General features: G+C 42.1%; 1 protein-coding gene across 9 annotated transcripts in view; it reads right to left on the bottom strand.

Annotated features, from left to right (window-relative positions):
• DYNC1I2 (dynein cytoplasmic 1 intermediate chain 2) overlaps window positions 1-12,660 on the bottom strand; it is an 80,468-nt gene extending 67,808 nt beyond the window's left edge. For 3 of the 9 annotated variants that reach the window (XM_075829448.1, XM_075829449.1, XM_075829451.1), the window contains exons 1-4: window positions 12,514-12,658; window positions 9,683-9,726; window positions 2,729-2,849; window positions 1,379-1,493 (exon numbers count right to left, since the gene is read on the bottom strand). In XM_075829448.1, coding sequence (XP_075685563.1) covers window positions 1,379-1,493; window positions 2,729-2,836 — 223 coding nt within the window. In that variant the 5' untranslated portion in view covers window positions 2,837-2,849; window positions 9,683-9,726; window positions 12,514-12,658. Of the gene's footprint in view, window positions 1-1,378; window positions 1,494-2,728; window positions 2,850-9,680; window positions 9,727-12,513 lie in introns of all 9 variants that reach the window. The other 6 variants (XM_075829446.1, XM_075829450.1, XM_075829443.1 and 3 more) reach the window with 5 other exon arrangements.
• Window positions 12,661-12,954: the final 294 nt, after the last annotated feature.

Genomic DNA, 12,954 nt, shown 5'->3' with positions numbered 1-12,954 from the left:
CTCCTGCCTGTAATGATCTCCATGTGTAAACTTGGCAGCCAAAAATAGTTAGAAATGTAAACATAGGAACAGTCGCTGTGACCGAACACTATACATTACTGCACTTCCCAACTGTTCCATTGTTCGCAGTAGGCCCAGCCACATTGACCGTGTATTTAGGTCATCTGAAGAGGAGACAGATTAGCAGTGTGGGGAAATTAAATGTGGCGGGTTCACAAGAGCTGGCCTATTCCCAGTCACTTGCCTTCTAATCCCTAGTGGACAACCTGCGGAGCTCCGTTCATCCTCAGTCCATTCACTAATAGGACATCACTAACAAACCAATTAATGCTGGTTACGCTGGAGACACCTGGCAAAAAAGGGACTATCCCTACACAGATTACTACAGGATAAAACTAATTTTCATCTCGCTTTGTAAAGCTAAAATCTAAGATCTAAAGAACAATTTCTCAGTAATGAAAAAAAATAAACAGAGTTTAAAGTACTAAATGGACTTTCTTAAAAGCGGTTTTCCTTGAGTTTACATTGAAAGTTTATAGCAAAATGAAGGGTCAACAGCACTCTATCCAAGTGAATGGGCCTGAGGTGCAGTACCAGGCACAACTGCAGATATGGACAAGTCGTTGTGCCCGGATAAGCATTTAAGGGGCCGCTGTATTGCAGAGAGCACCCGTGGCCCCTTCTTCTGCCTATCAGTGGGAGTCCCAGGGGTCGGTATACTTCCCAAAACCCATTTAATTCTATATTTTTCCCAGAAAATATGTCTTGCCACACAGTGACATAGTCGTGTTGGGGGGTGGGGGGGAGTTTCAAATTGGGCCAATTGGTGATTCAGGACCTTAGTAAAAGCAGGGTGGGAGCAACAATGGCGGCCATATTGGTGGTGACCCAGAAAGCGACTATAATCATCTATTATCAAGGTTAAACAGAATTTACAGGCGAGATATTTTTGTTATTGGGGTCCTATTTAATTTCAGCACTAGAAAGGGACAACTTTGTTACTGCTCTATTAAAGGAATATTACTTTAGTACAGATTTAATAAAAAAAGATACAAGTGAAACTTCTCTGATAACATTATAAAATACACAGTTGCTTTGATTTCATGTCTGACAATGATAACTACTATTAACCCTTAATTTCTGGGAAAGGTAGGCAGTCTTTTATATTAAACCTTAAGGGATTGTGATTAGATCATAATCATGACAATGTACTGGCTGAGCTATATACTGCAATGTAATGTTTTATTGAAGTTTATTTTGCATTTTAATCAAGGTAGGGCAGGTACTGTATGAAGTTTGTGCAGGCAGCATTACCATGAAGCAAGCAAGCAAGCATGCAAGTGAGCATGCAGTCACGTGTAAGTTTTAGGGTCCTTACCCAGCGGGGGCTCAGAGGTGATTCCCATGCTCTGGAGTAAGGCTTCAGCTTCTCTTCTCTTCTTCTCCAAGTCAGACTCTTCTTGTGGAGGGGCAACATCCTTCTTCTGATCAGTCTAACAGAAAAAATGGCAAATGTTCATAGACTATAACAAGTGCTCTATCTAAAACATGCATTTATTCTTCCCCTGGTGGACTGGATTACTAAAACTTGACCAATTTAAACGTCTAACCTGTACTATACAGCCGAAAATAAAATGAACTTGCTACATATGCCTTAAAGAATTTTTCTGTGCAATTTATTTTGTCCAGACCCTTTCATTTCCAGTTGATTAAATTAAGTTACGGTATATGAAAATACGATAAATAATCCCACTTCCAAAAGTTTGGTAAAGAGGGGAAGAGCAGTGTCTAGAATACTTTACATTGTCATGGGTATTTTGCAAGTTATTTAATGATCGATATGAATATTATGACAATCATTGTTTGTGTTTTATCAAATGTTAAGTGTTTGGCACCCCCTGCTGGAGGCATCAATAATTACAGCTTAGTAGTAAAACAATGAAACTTGTGACTTTGTCCATATAATAACTTATTATTCAAAAAAATGTTACAATAAAATTGCATGCAAAATAATGTAAACTTTTTTGCTGGTATCTTGATATTTTTGTAAATACTTTTCGCATATTTATTGACGGTCCTAGAGTTAGTTTCTGAGCAACTATGACTACTACCCTGGAGGACCAAAGCCTAACATTTCCAACTATGCAGTATACAATTGGTTCTTAGTGTACAACCATCATATGAAATATATAACAATAAAAGCAAGAGATCGATACAATACTGTACAATCTAGAAGCCTGGCAGCTATAACTATGTGCATTTTCTGTATTAATGCATTTCTATTGTCGCACATTGAATGCTTAGGCTGTTTCTTTTACCACCTACTCATATGTTCCACACCCACACCATTATTTTCCAGGCACAATCTCACTTGAGGACATGCTGTAACTAATTGTTTTTGCGGAAGTGAGTAGAAAAGGTCAAATCAATTAGACAAATATCAATCTAAATTAGTCTGTTTAAACCAGGGGTGGGCAACTGGTGGCTCGAGACCACATGCAATCTGTGGGTAATCACCCATCTATTCAGGCCATGTGTCTCCATGGTTACAGACTACAAACTGTATAGTCTGACTACAGGGACCCCTATCTTACAGATAAGTAAAGGCAGTAAAAAGGAGTTGGATACAACAGCGGCGCACCAACATGACCTGCAGAAAAAGACATCTGACGTAGAAAACTTTCAAGATGATTTAGTAAGGAGAAACGATATAGTAGAAATGCATTACCTCCTTCTTTTTCTTTTCCTCTTCTTTCCTTTTTTTCTCTTCTCTTATCTGAGCCAAACGCTGTTTCTTTCTCTCCAACTCCGCTTTGAGTTCACTTTTGTCAGACATGATGATGATGAACCTGGATGATTGAGAAGAACATTGTAAAATGCTGAAATGTGAGATAAGACACAAGTCATAATGAATTATTGCTACGGATTAACCAGAGTAAATACCTGTACCTCGTCGAGTGCAGAGTTCCAGCGGTTTTATATATCTATATACGTCTTATATCTGAAAGCAGTACTTGAGGTAATAAAAAAGTTGGGGACATTAGCTTAAGGCCTTATTCACACGACAGTGTTTGATCCGTGATATAAGTTTGCATGTCGGCCGTGTTTCCTGGACCGAACACCTTTCAGGGAGCGAGGCTCCTGGCATCATAGTTCTGTATGACGCTAGGTGTCTCTGCCTCCCCGCAGTAATACGGTCCCGTACTGAAACATGTTTTCAGTATGGGACAGTAGTCCCACGGAGAGGCAGTGACTCACAGCATCATACATAACTATGATGCCAGGAGCCTCGCTCCCTGAAAGGTGTTCGGTCCAGGAAACGCGGCCGACATGCGGACCGTATATCACAGACCGAACACGGTTATGTGAATTACACCTTATTGGGATATATTAGTTTGGGAATGCTGGATAAGTGGAATCAGCTGCTCTGGTAACAAAGAAAACAACAGGAGTAACACAAAGTAACGTCAGGAGAATCGTAAAGTATCAAAGTTCAGAACTAGAGTAATGCAAAAAATATATATATAAATCCGGTGAGACACGAGCTCTCAATAAGGCTGGGGCTACATGGAGACTCAAATTTTAACTACTGAACTACAGCTGCAGTCTAGAGGATGCATGCAATCCAATTCACTCTTGTAGACTGCAGCTGTTCGATAGTTAAAATTTGAAAGTCAGGCTACAAAAAAGACGTCATGTAACCCAAGCCTAAAGGTAAAGAAAAAACAAATGTAACTGGTTAAACATGATGTGTTGAATAAGTGCAATAACAAACCAATCATACAACCAGTAAAGTGTCGAGAACCAACAGGTGTCAGGGCAATACGAAGAGGGAGAAAGTCTAGTCGTACAGTGAAGGCCTAGGTGGGCTATTGCCCTGTAGTAAGTATAATTATAAAAGGGGGCTTGTCTGCTGGGGAAAGATCCAGGGGTCCTCAGAGAAGTCAAGGGTCATTTATAGAACGATCCCCACATACTTAGAAGATAATGAATTGATCACTGTGAAGATTCACCTGAAACACTAACATACAGTATATAGCTGGTACCATATTCTGTCTAAAAATTCTCATAGGTTTTACTAGATATATACCACTACTCCCAATAATAGACAATGAAGGCCCATATTTTGGCAAACAGAATGGGCACACATGGTAAAGTAACTCACCAACACCAACACCATGTTTATAAGCAGCAGAAAATTTCCACTGCAGAAATAGACTTTAAATTTGCAGCAAAATCTACATGTGTCTCAGACGTATTTTGCTGCAGTTTCACCTTTTTCATTATAATGGGTGAAATCCATGGCAAAAATGTTAAATAAATCCGTGACATATAAGAAATACGGCAAATTTTTAAAACCGTGCAATTTCTGCAGTGTGCGAATGGGGGCCTAATCATTTCTTTCAGAAAAAGGAAACGGCCTTGTTGTCTACAGAAACCAATCATAGAGCAAAGTTTAAGAAAAAAAGGCTGCGCTCTGACTGGATTATGTCACTATCACATATATGTGCACTATAGGTTTAACGTGGGAGCCTATGGACGACATATGCAAATTTATGGTACACAGTTGTATACGCCAAGGTTTTATGTTGGGAGACTATCCTAGAGTATATGCCGAATCTAAACCCAAAAAGTGTAACAAACAGATCCTAAGTCACAGATGGTATATATCACCTTTTACGTCACCTCTATTACCTATAGTATAATCTATTCCATCATAGAAAACAGTGTAAGGGTATGTTCACACGGCCTATTTACGGACGTAAATCGGGCGTTTTTGCCCCGAATTACGCCCGAAAATAGCGCCTCAATAGCGCTGACAAACATCTGCCCATTGAAAGCAATGGGCAGACGTTTGTCTGTTCACACGAGGCGTATATTTACGCGCCGCTGTCAAATGACGGCGCGCAAATAGACGCCCGCGTCAAAGAAGTGACCTGTCACTTCTTTGGCCGTAATTGGAGCCGCTATTCATTGACTCCAATGAATAGCAGCGCTAATTACGGCCGTAATTGACGCGGCGTTCAAGCGCCTGCACATGCCGGTACGGCTGAAATTACGGGGATGTTTTCAGGCTGAAACATCCCCGTAATTTCAGCCGTTACGGACCCCCGCCGTGTGAACATACCCTAAAGGGTACATTCTTGCAAAGTAAAATGTTACCCTAAATCTATTTAGAAACGTGCTGGGAAAAAGCTGTATCCTTTCAGAATTCACAAAAAAAACAGCAGTCATCTCTGCACATAAGGCAGAGACGCTCGAGTACAAGGCTGGAAATGTCACTGCACACACAGCTTGGAAAAAGAGTCCAAAAAAATAGCTGCCAGGTTATCCGGCTAATAGAGATCACAGCAACACACAAGCCTATTAAACGACGCAGCATCTCACTGCCAAGCCTTCTGTCAGAACACGTCAGCTCTCCTATGTAGACACCCTTAATCTGCAGACGAGGCCACAAAGAACTTCATAAAAATGGGAAGAGATTTGCTGCTTTTAGTGAAACCAACACAGTTTATTCTAAGTTTCTGTCCCCAGTACAATAAAATACAGGTCCTCCCTAACAAAAACAAGCAATATTTTATCCTTGCAAAATCAAAAGGCTGAACAGGGCAAATAAATTGAAAGCGTACGCGTCGTTTCAGGTGACTTTTCAGAATAAGCGGTCATATGTATGTACATGAGGAATAACACTGTCTGACCATTATAGGACTTATACATGCAATTTTTGCAGTTTTCTCCTCTGCAGACTCTAATTTTCAGTTTTCCCGAAGATAGTTGGTGGAGCCTAACTGCTATCATATCTGACATACACTGCACATAGAGAAGAAAATATTCTGCTCTCTTATCTCTTTGTAGAACACCCTCAGAAACAGCAGTATCATGGAGGAGATTATACAGCAGTAATGAGCAGTGTAGCTGTAAATGAGATGTGAGGTGAGATATAACACTTACTAGAAGCTGCAGCAGCATGTGTCTCTCTGCCTCGCTCTTGCTCTCATTCTGCTCCCTTCTCCCCTCTTGATAGACTTCTATGGGCAGCTGTAACCTGATCCCTCAGTAAGCTGTAGTTTGTCTTGAGGAGACAGATTTAGCAGTAAACTCGGGGATGATTAAACAGTTAGAGGAGGGAGCCTGATAAGCTTGAAGATGCATTTTTCTATTATAAAATATTTATAAAAAAGTTTATTATATTCGCTTGTACTATTAATTTATGAAAAGTTTGTTCAAAGTGAAGTGCCTTTTTAAAGAAGTTTTTTCCTTCAACCAATTGAAGTCTCTGTAGATGAAGGGAAATTAGCTATCTGGAAAACCCTCTGCTCAATAAGGATGCACCAGCGATTAGTTAATGACCGAGGGTTCGCCAGCTGAAACCCAGAGTAACCAGCTGTCTGCGGAAGTGCGGCATTGAACGCCCTAACAGGGCACAGACAGCGGTGGACTTAATGGGACAGCCTCTATAAGTCGCTACTTATGATATGAATTGAAGAATGGCATATTTAAATAGGAACTACACTTTCATCAAATTTTTGATATGTCATAGAAACATATCAAAGGTCTGAATCGGTTAGGGTCTAGGTGCCAAGTTCCCCCACCGTTGCTGAAACAAAGGTGCAGAAGCCCTCAGCTGAGCGTTTTGCTACTTTGGCTGTGATCGGCGCTCCCGGTCAGGCTGCAGATCATAGAACATCTACGAGAGCCGCCTTCAGCTTGCCATGGAGGGCTGATCACAGCCAAAGGAGCAAAGCGCTCAGCACCTTCTGCACCTTCGTTTCAGCAACAGTGGGGGGGTCTCAGCGCCCGGACCCCCACTGATCCATGACATATGACATAACAAACGTTTCATGTAAAGAAACAAGTAAAAGTCCAGGTTGATTTGAATGGTTCAGATATTGCATGTGGTATAATGTCAGTGACGGCTCATAAGAGGAACACAATCTGGTCTGTCCACATATTAGGAGAATCAAGCAGAACATTTATTTGGACCAGAGCATCTAGTACCTGCGCACAGGAAGGAGGAAGGGGGATACTTCTGTAAAACTGGCTTTTATGTGTACGCAGAACAGCCCAATATCAGGAGAATTCGAAAAAGTTACTGAGTTTAGATCCTGAGTTTACTTACATGGCGCCCTGTCTACACTTACAGCTGTATACGCCAAACACAAAGGAGAGCATTGAGTGTCTAACAAAGCTGCCTTTCTACACTACTGTAGAATGTCATCAAATCTTATGATAACCCAAGATGTGAAAAAAATAAATAAATAAAAAATAGACTTTATTGAAGAGAACGAGATCGTGCATTTTGTGAACCAAGAAAAGGAAACGCCTCTACAGTAAGCCCCCCTGGTACACGCACACTGGTGTATTACAGCCCGTTATGTACAGAGCCGTAATTAATAGGGCTGCAATAGAGGCGAAAGAGGCCTCTACTGTATCTCCGTATGCCTCCCATTTCACACGGAGGCTTTTTCTGTCGTAATATAGCCAAACATATTGTGTGGCACTGTATTCTTCCCTAGATGCAATCCTTCTAGGGGAGAATATCTCCAGTATACGGAGGCACACAGAGGTACTATATAACCGTAATCCTGCCATGTGCTCTAGAATACACTACTAATATTTCTATTTTATTTTCGGCGTTACAAACACATGTAGACACATTCCCTGACCGGTATCATTTCTGGAAATACACTAAAGTTGCATGATACAAAACTTATGTTAAAATACAGCCGGTGGAAGAAAAGCCGTTTTATGCAAGAAACATCAAAGAACGTCTTACTGGAAAGTCATCACAACTTGACAGTGCCAGTGGCACATTATCTAGTAGACAGGATGGAAGGTGAATCTTCAAAAGGAACCATTTTTTTTTTTTTATTTTTTTTTTATAGCTAGACAATAATTACAGCTTTAAGTGGCCAGACGATGAGGAAAGAAGAAAAGCATTCAGGGTATGTACCAAACAGTACATTAAATGGGAACTGACCTAATCCTTCCATTTATAGGACAGAACATTTAACCTCAATGTATAATACAAGCTCTGATCGTGTTAAAACTGCCGATGGCCAAATGTCTGCTCTAGATATGACAAGTAATTTAACAAACCCACACTACGGGACAATCATTATTGCTCCAATGCATCTAAAATAATAAAATGAAGCAACTTTGCAAAATATCCTTCAGAGTTCAACATCACACATGGAGATCGGAAATATGTCCTTGCAAAGATTTAATATTGACATGTTCTTCTGTATGGCTGCGTTATCCTACAATAGTGAACGTGTGTGCAGAATGCACTCGCATAGATCACAAGATAAGGAGATCTTGTTAAAAAGTGCCATGCGTCATATTTATAAGCCCCTGTGCCACTTTTTCCAGACAAATCTGAATGTGTTGGGAAATTTAATCAGGACTTTACTCCTTGCGATTCATTTCTTTCTGATAAGAAAAATGGCAGGAAACAGCGCCAGGTCAGACATGGGGTTGTTTTAAGACTGCACCATATTCTTCAACACAGTGTGCCTCCCGTTGAGGAATATGGAGCACGCTGACCTGAAGGAAGGACTGGTGCATCATTTGGACAGAATATCAGTATTAGGCTATATTCAGACGAGCGTAGCTAACCTGCAGTTTTTCATGTCCGAGGTGCACAAATGAGGGGCGCGTTGGCATAAAATGAGTGACACAAAGTAAAATACGAGAAGATAGGGAAAAAAATGGAGCTCCTCAAGGACAGTGTCGTTCAAGGTACAATGATCCTTATCATCTGGTACCACAGGACCCAGCAACCCGTCTGTTCTCTGGTTATAGGCATCACATCAGAGGGAGCAGCGGTCGTGGATCTGTATTGTAGCGGTGTAGCGATGTGTGCCGGCAGCCTCCTACTGCGAGCCCTAGAAAGACGACTATAACACAGGGATAAAATTTGATGCAGGAAAAGTTCATGCAGTTATTGGGAGATGGCGCCAGGCAAAATAGGAACTGATGCAGTAAATCTCTCTTTATTCGTGTGGACTACGCGTTTCGAGACCGTACCGGTCCCTTCATCAGGTCAGTATAATGTTTGAATTTAGACGGTACACCCTTCCTATTTTGCCTGGCGACGTCATCCAATAACCGCATGAACTTTTCCTGTTTTTTTCTGCATGCGGTAAAATAAGACAGGTCCTATTTTTTCACGGACCCTTTATACGCTCCATTGAAACAACAGACGTTTGAACGGCCCCATTTAAGTACATGAGTCCATTTGACGGCCGTTATTTTAATGGCCGTCACACGGACTACACATACGCTCGTCTGAATGAGCCCTTAGGCTATGTTCAGACTGCCGTTTTGAGCCTCAGTCACATCTGAGCAGTGCTATTTTTATGTCAAAACAAAAACTACAGCAAAACTCAGAGGAACCGGATAATAAGTAAATAGGGGCCATTCAGATCAAGCAATACAGTACAGCGTTGTGGCTCACATTCATAATGGAAGCCACAACGCAAATGTGAAGAGAACCCTAATCTCCTCCAATGTTCATGGGTGACACCAGCAACAACAAACAAGCAAAACAGACCTAAAATTGACAACAACGTTACATAAACTTTTAAATGTCCGCGGCTGTAAAACAACCCCAATTAGGGTCCAACTTGAAACTCTAAAATCTTGCTCAAATACTATTTCACACACAAGTAACACTCACCTTCCAATCCTCCAGAAAGCAAATGAAGGACTTCAATATTTAATCTGCGGGAAAAGACAAATCCTGTCATAATGTGCACAAATAATTGTTGTCAAATTTTACACACATCATTAGTTTTGAATAAGTGAATGTGTTCCAGATGCATTTTTTATTTTTATTTCTTTTAACAACTGTGTTTTACTAGAACATCAGTCATGTAAAGAGGAAAACTGATCTCTGGCCAAGCACATGGATGTTAGGGTTGGTTCACATCAGCGTTCGCTTTCCGTTTAGGGTTCGTCGGAGGTTTCCGTCGTGGAACCCCTCAACGGAAAGTCAAACGGAAACCTTCGCTTCCGTTTGCATCATCATTGTGGTAAAACTGCATGCGTTTTATGACAGCAACTACTACATGTGGCCTCACCCTAAGGCCGGATTCACACGAGCGTGTTCAGTCTGTGATATACGGTCCGTATGTCGGCCGCATTTCCCGGACCGAACACACTGAGGGAGCCGGGCTCCTAGCATCATAGTTATCTATGACGCTAGATGTCACTGCGAGATAACTGTCTCATATTGAAAACATGATTACAGTAAGGGATAGTTGTCCCGCAGCGAGGCAGGGACTCCTAGCGTCATAGATAATTATGATGCTAGGAGCCCGGCTCCCACAGTGTGTTCGATCCGGGAAATGCGGCCGACATGTGGACTGTATATCACAGACTGAACACGCTCGTGTGTGGGGCTCCTTAGGGCATGTTTACACCTGGCAGGTTCCTTGAAGAAACTTGTGCGGAAAAAAACCCCATACATCTGAATGAGAATGTTTCTGAAGGATGTGCGTGGGATTTTTATTTTTTTTCCAGATTCTATTCAGGTGTATTGAACATATTTCAGAATTTAAAGGAACCCTATGGCTGCTTTAGGACAAGTGCAATACAGGCTTTTATTCGGCCATATTAGAGACGCCTCACTCAGACCACGCACAGTTTATCAGAGCCGCCGTTAGAGCACTAAAGATGCCAATGGTGCGCTAACTCCGGTTCTAATGAACCACGGGAGTTCCGGCTGTTGCATCCGTAATATGGCCACAAAATTTACCTGTATCACGTCCATCTTAAAGCAACCACATGCTTTTTTTATGCATATAACTACGGTCTTTCAATTATTTTTTTTCTCATGTTTCACCTGTAAAATCTGTGCAGCGAAGGTTTCCTTCACATCTGCGTCAGGGCTCCGTTTCGACTGAGCTTTCCTTCGGAGCAGAGCCCTGACTGACACAAACTGAATCCATAGATTTCCGTTTCCATCACAATTGATATCAATGGTGACAGATCCGGTGCCAATGGTTTCAGTTTGTCTCCGTTGTGCAAGGGTTCCGTCGTTTTTACGGGATGAATACAGCAGTCGACTACGGTATTCATCCGGTCAAAATGACGGAAACCTTGCACAACGGAGACAAACTGAAACCATCGGCACCGGATCCGTCACCATTGAAATCAATGGTGATGGAAACGGAAATCTATGGATTCAGTTTGTGTCAGTGAGGGCTCCGTTCCGACGGAACATCGGAACCCTGACGCAGATGTGAACGAAGCCTTAATGTCAACAGAAAACCATGGTAATTTAAGTTCAGTTAAACCGCCTGGCACACTATCGCTACGTATACAAGCACCAAAATCTTCAGGTAAATAAGAATTCTATTCGCCAATTTCTTGGTTATAGCGGTTTCCGGGGAACAACAAATATCGCCGATAATATTATTCCTCCTAAAGAGATTTTGGCGCTGATTTTGATGCAAAAATCGCGTTGGAATTAGCACCAAAAAAATAAAGCGTCATGCACCTTGGAGCGGTTTCCACCTCTAAACCTCGAGTGAAATCAACGGGAGGTAGAAAAATATGCTCCGCTCGTTTGGAGCGTTTGTGACGCAATTTTTGCATTTAATTAAAACAGCCTGAAAAAAAAGAAGAAGAGTAAAAAAAACACCTACAAAAAACCCTGGCATTTCAAAATCTGCCTCAAAAATTCTTAAGTAATTTTAAGGCAGATTTTTTCTGCCTGACAAAAACTTCGGCGTGAACTAGGCCATACGCAGCTTTCTAGTATTACTAAATATCAAAGCTGCCCAGTGAAGCCGCAATACGTGGACGGTATCACTATAAAACCAGTCAGCTTTGTAATTTAGGTATCTGCGATGGCGAAAGGCTAGGGCTACACGGCAACTTTGGCCGCGACACGCGTTGCGCTGTCTTGTGCTGGCTGCATCGCAGTGATAAAAGTGAACGTGGCCGGGTTGCAACCCACAGGTGGCCATGACCGTAACACGAGTCGCAAGAAATCCATCAAGTTAAGATTTCTTGCGTTTGTCACGGTCACTTTTATTACTGTGATGCAGCCAGCGCGACACTGCGATAATGCAGCCATCTCCGGCTTTGCGACCTGTGTCGCAGCCAAAGTCACCGTGTAGTAACGGCCATATTGGAAATCACCCAGCTTTCCCAGAAACAGATATAGACAAGAAATGACAACATGGAAGGTAACATATGTATCAGAATGACAAGTCGCAGCATTATTGGCAGCACAGCTGTACAGCAGGTGGAGGATAATCGCTGTCAGGCCATGCTGGTACTTGTAGTCCCTGGAACTGTATACACAAAGAACATAAATATCAGTAGAATAATCCAGAATAGACCACAGACGTCCACAGCAGTGCTGCTACACCCGGCTCTCCTGCATCCAGCAGCCCGCCCACAGGCTGGGGGAATGACTGTAACAATGACAACCAGTAGGCCCCATTGTTATCAGTCTGATGCCCTCAGGTGTATATCCCCACCACAATCCATACCCACCGAATAACCAACCTCTCTACTCCCCAATGGGTCCAAATGCGTCACCGCCCTGTCTGCCAGTGCACCCCGCCCGACACCGGCCACATACACTGCGAATGACTGATGCTCTACGGCGAACGATGGAGACCAAAACACCAATCGCGCATATGAAATTACGTCATCCTCATGAGATGACAGGAGAACGGTATAGTAAAAACTAGAGGGCGAAAGAGAAAGCTTCCTGTACGTCTGTAGTACAGGAGCCATTTTACTGTGGATATGGGCGTAAGTCACAACGGGTGCTGGTTTACGGGGAAGATATCAAAGCATTATTCACGATGGGGACAAGTTTTACGCACATTGTCTGAACATTTGTTTTTCCGGCACTTTGCTCCTCATTTACAGAAATAAAAAAAAGTCGGTGGGGTGTAGTGTCAAAATAAATGTATAATAAACTATTAA

The sequence above is a fragment of the Rhinoderma darwinii genome, chromosome 6 (assembly GCF_050947455.1).
Source record: "Rhinoderma darwinii isolate aRhiDar2 chromosome 6, aRhiDar2.hap1, whole genome shotgun sequence".
Taxonomy (NCBI): domain Eukaryota; kingdom Metazoa; phylum Chordata; class Amphibia; order Anura; family Rhinodermatidae; genus Rhinoderma; species Rhinoderma darwinii.
This window is presented reverse-complemented; position numbering and strand designations above follow the sequence as displayed.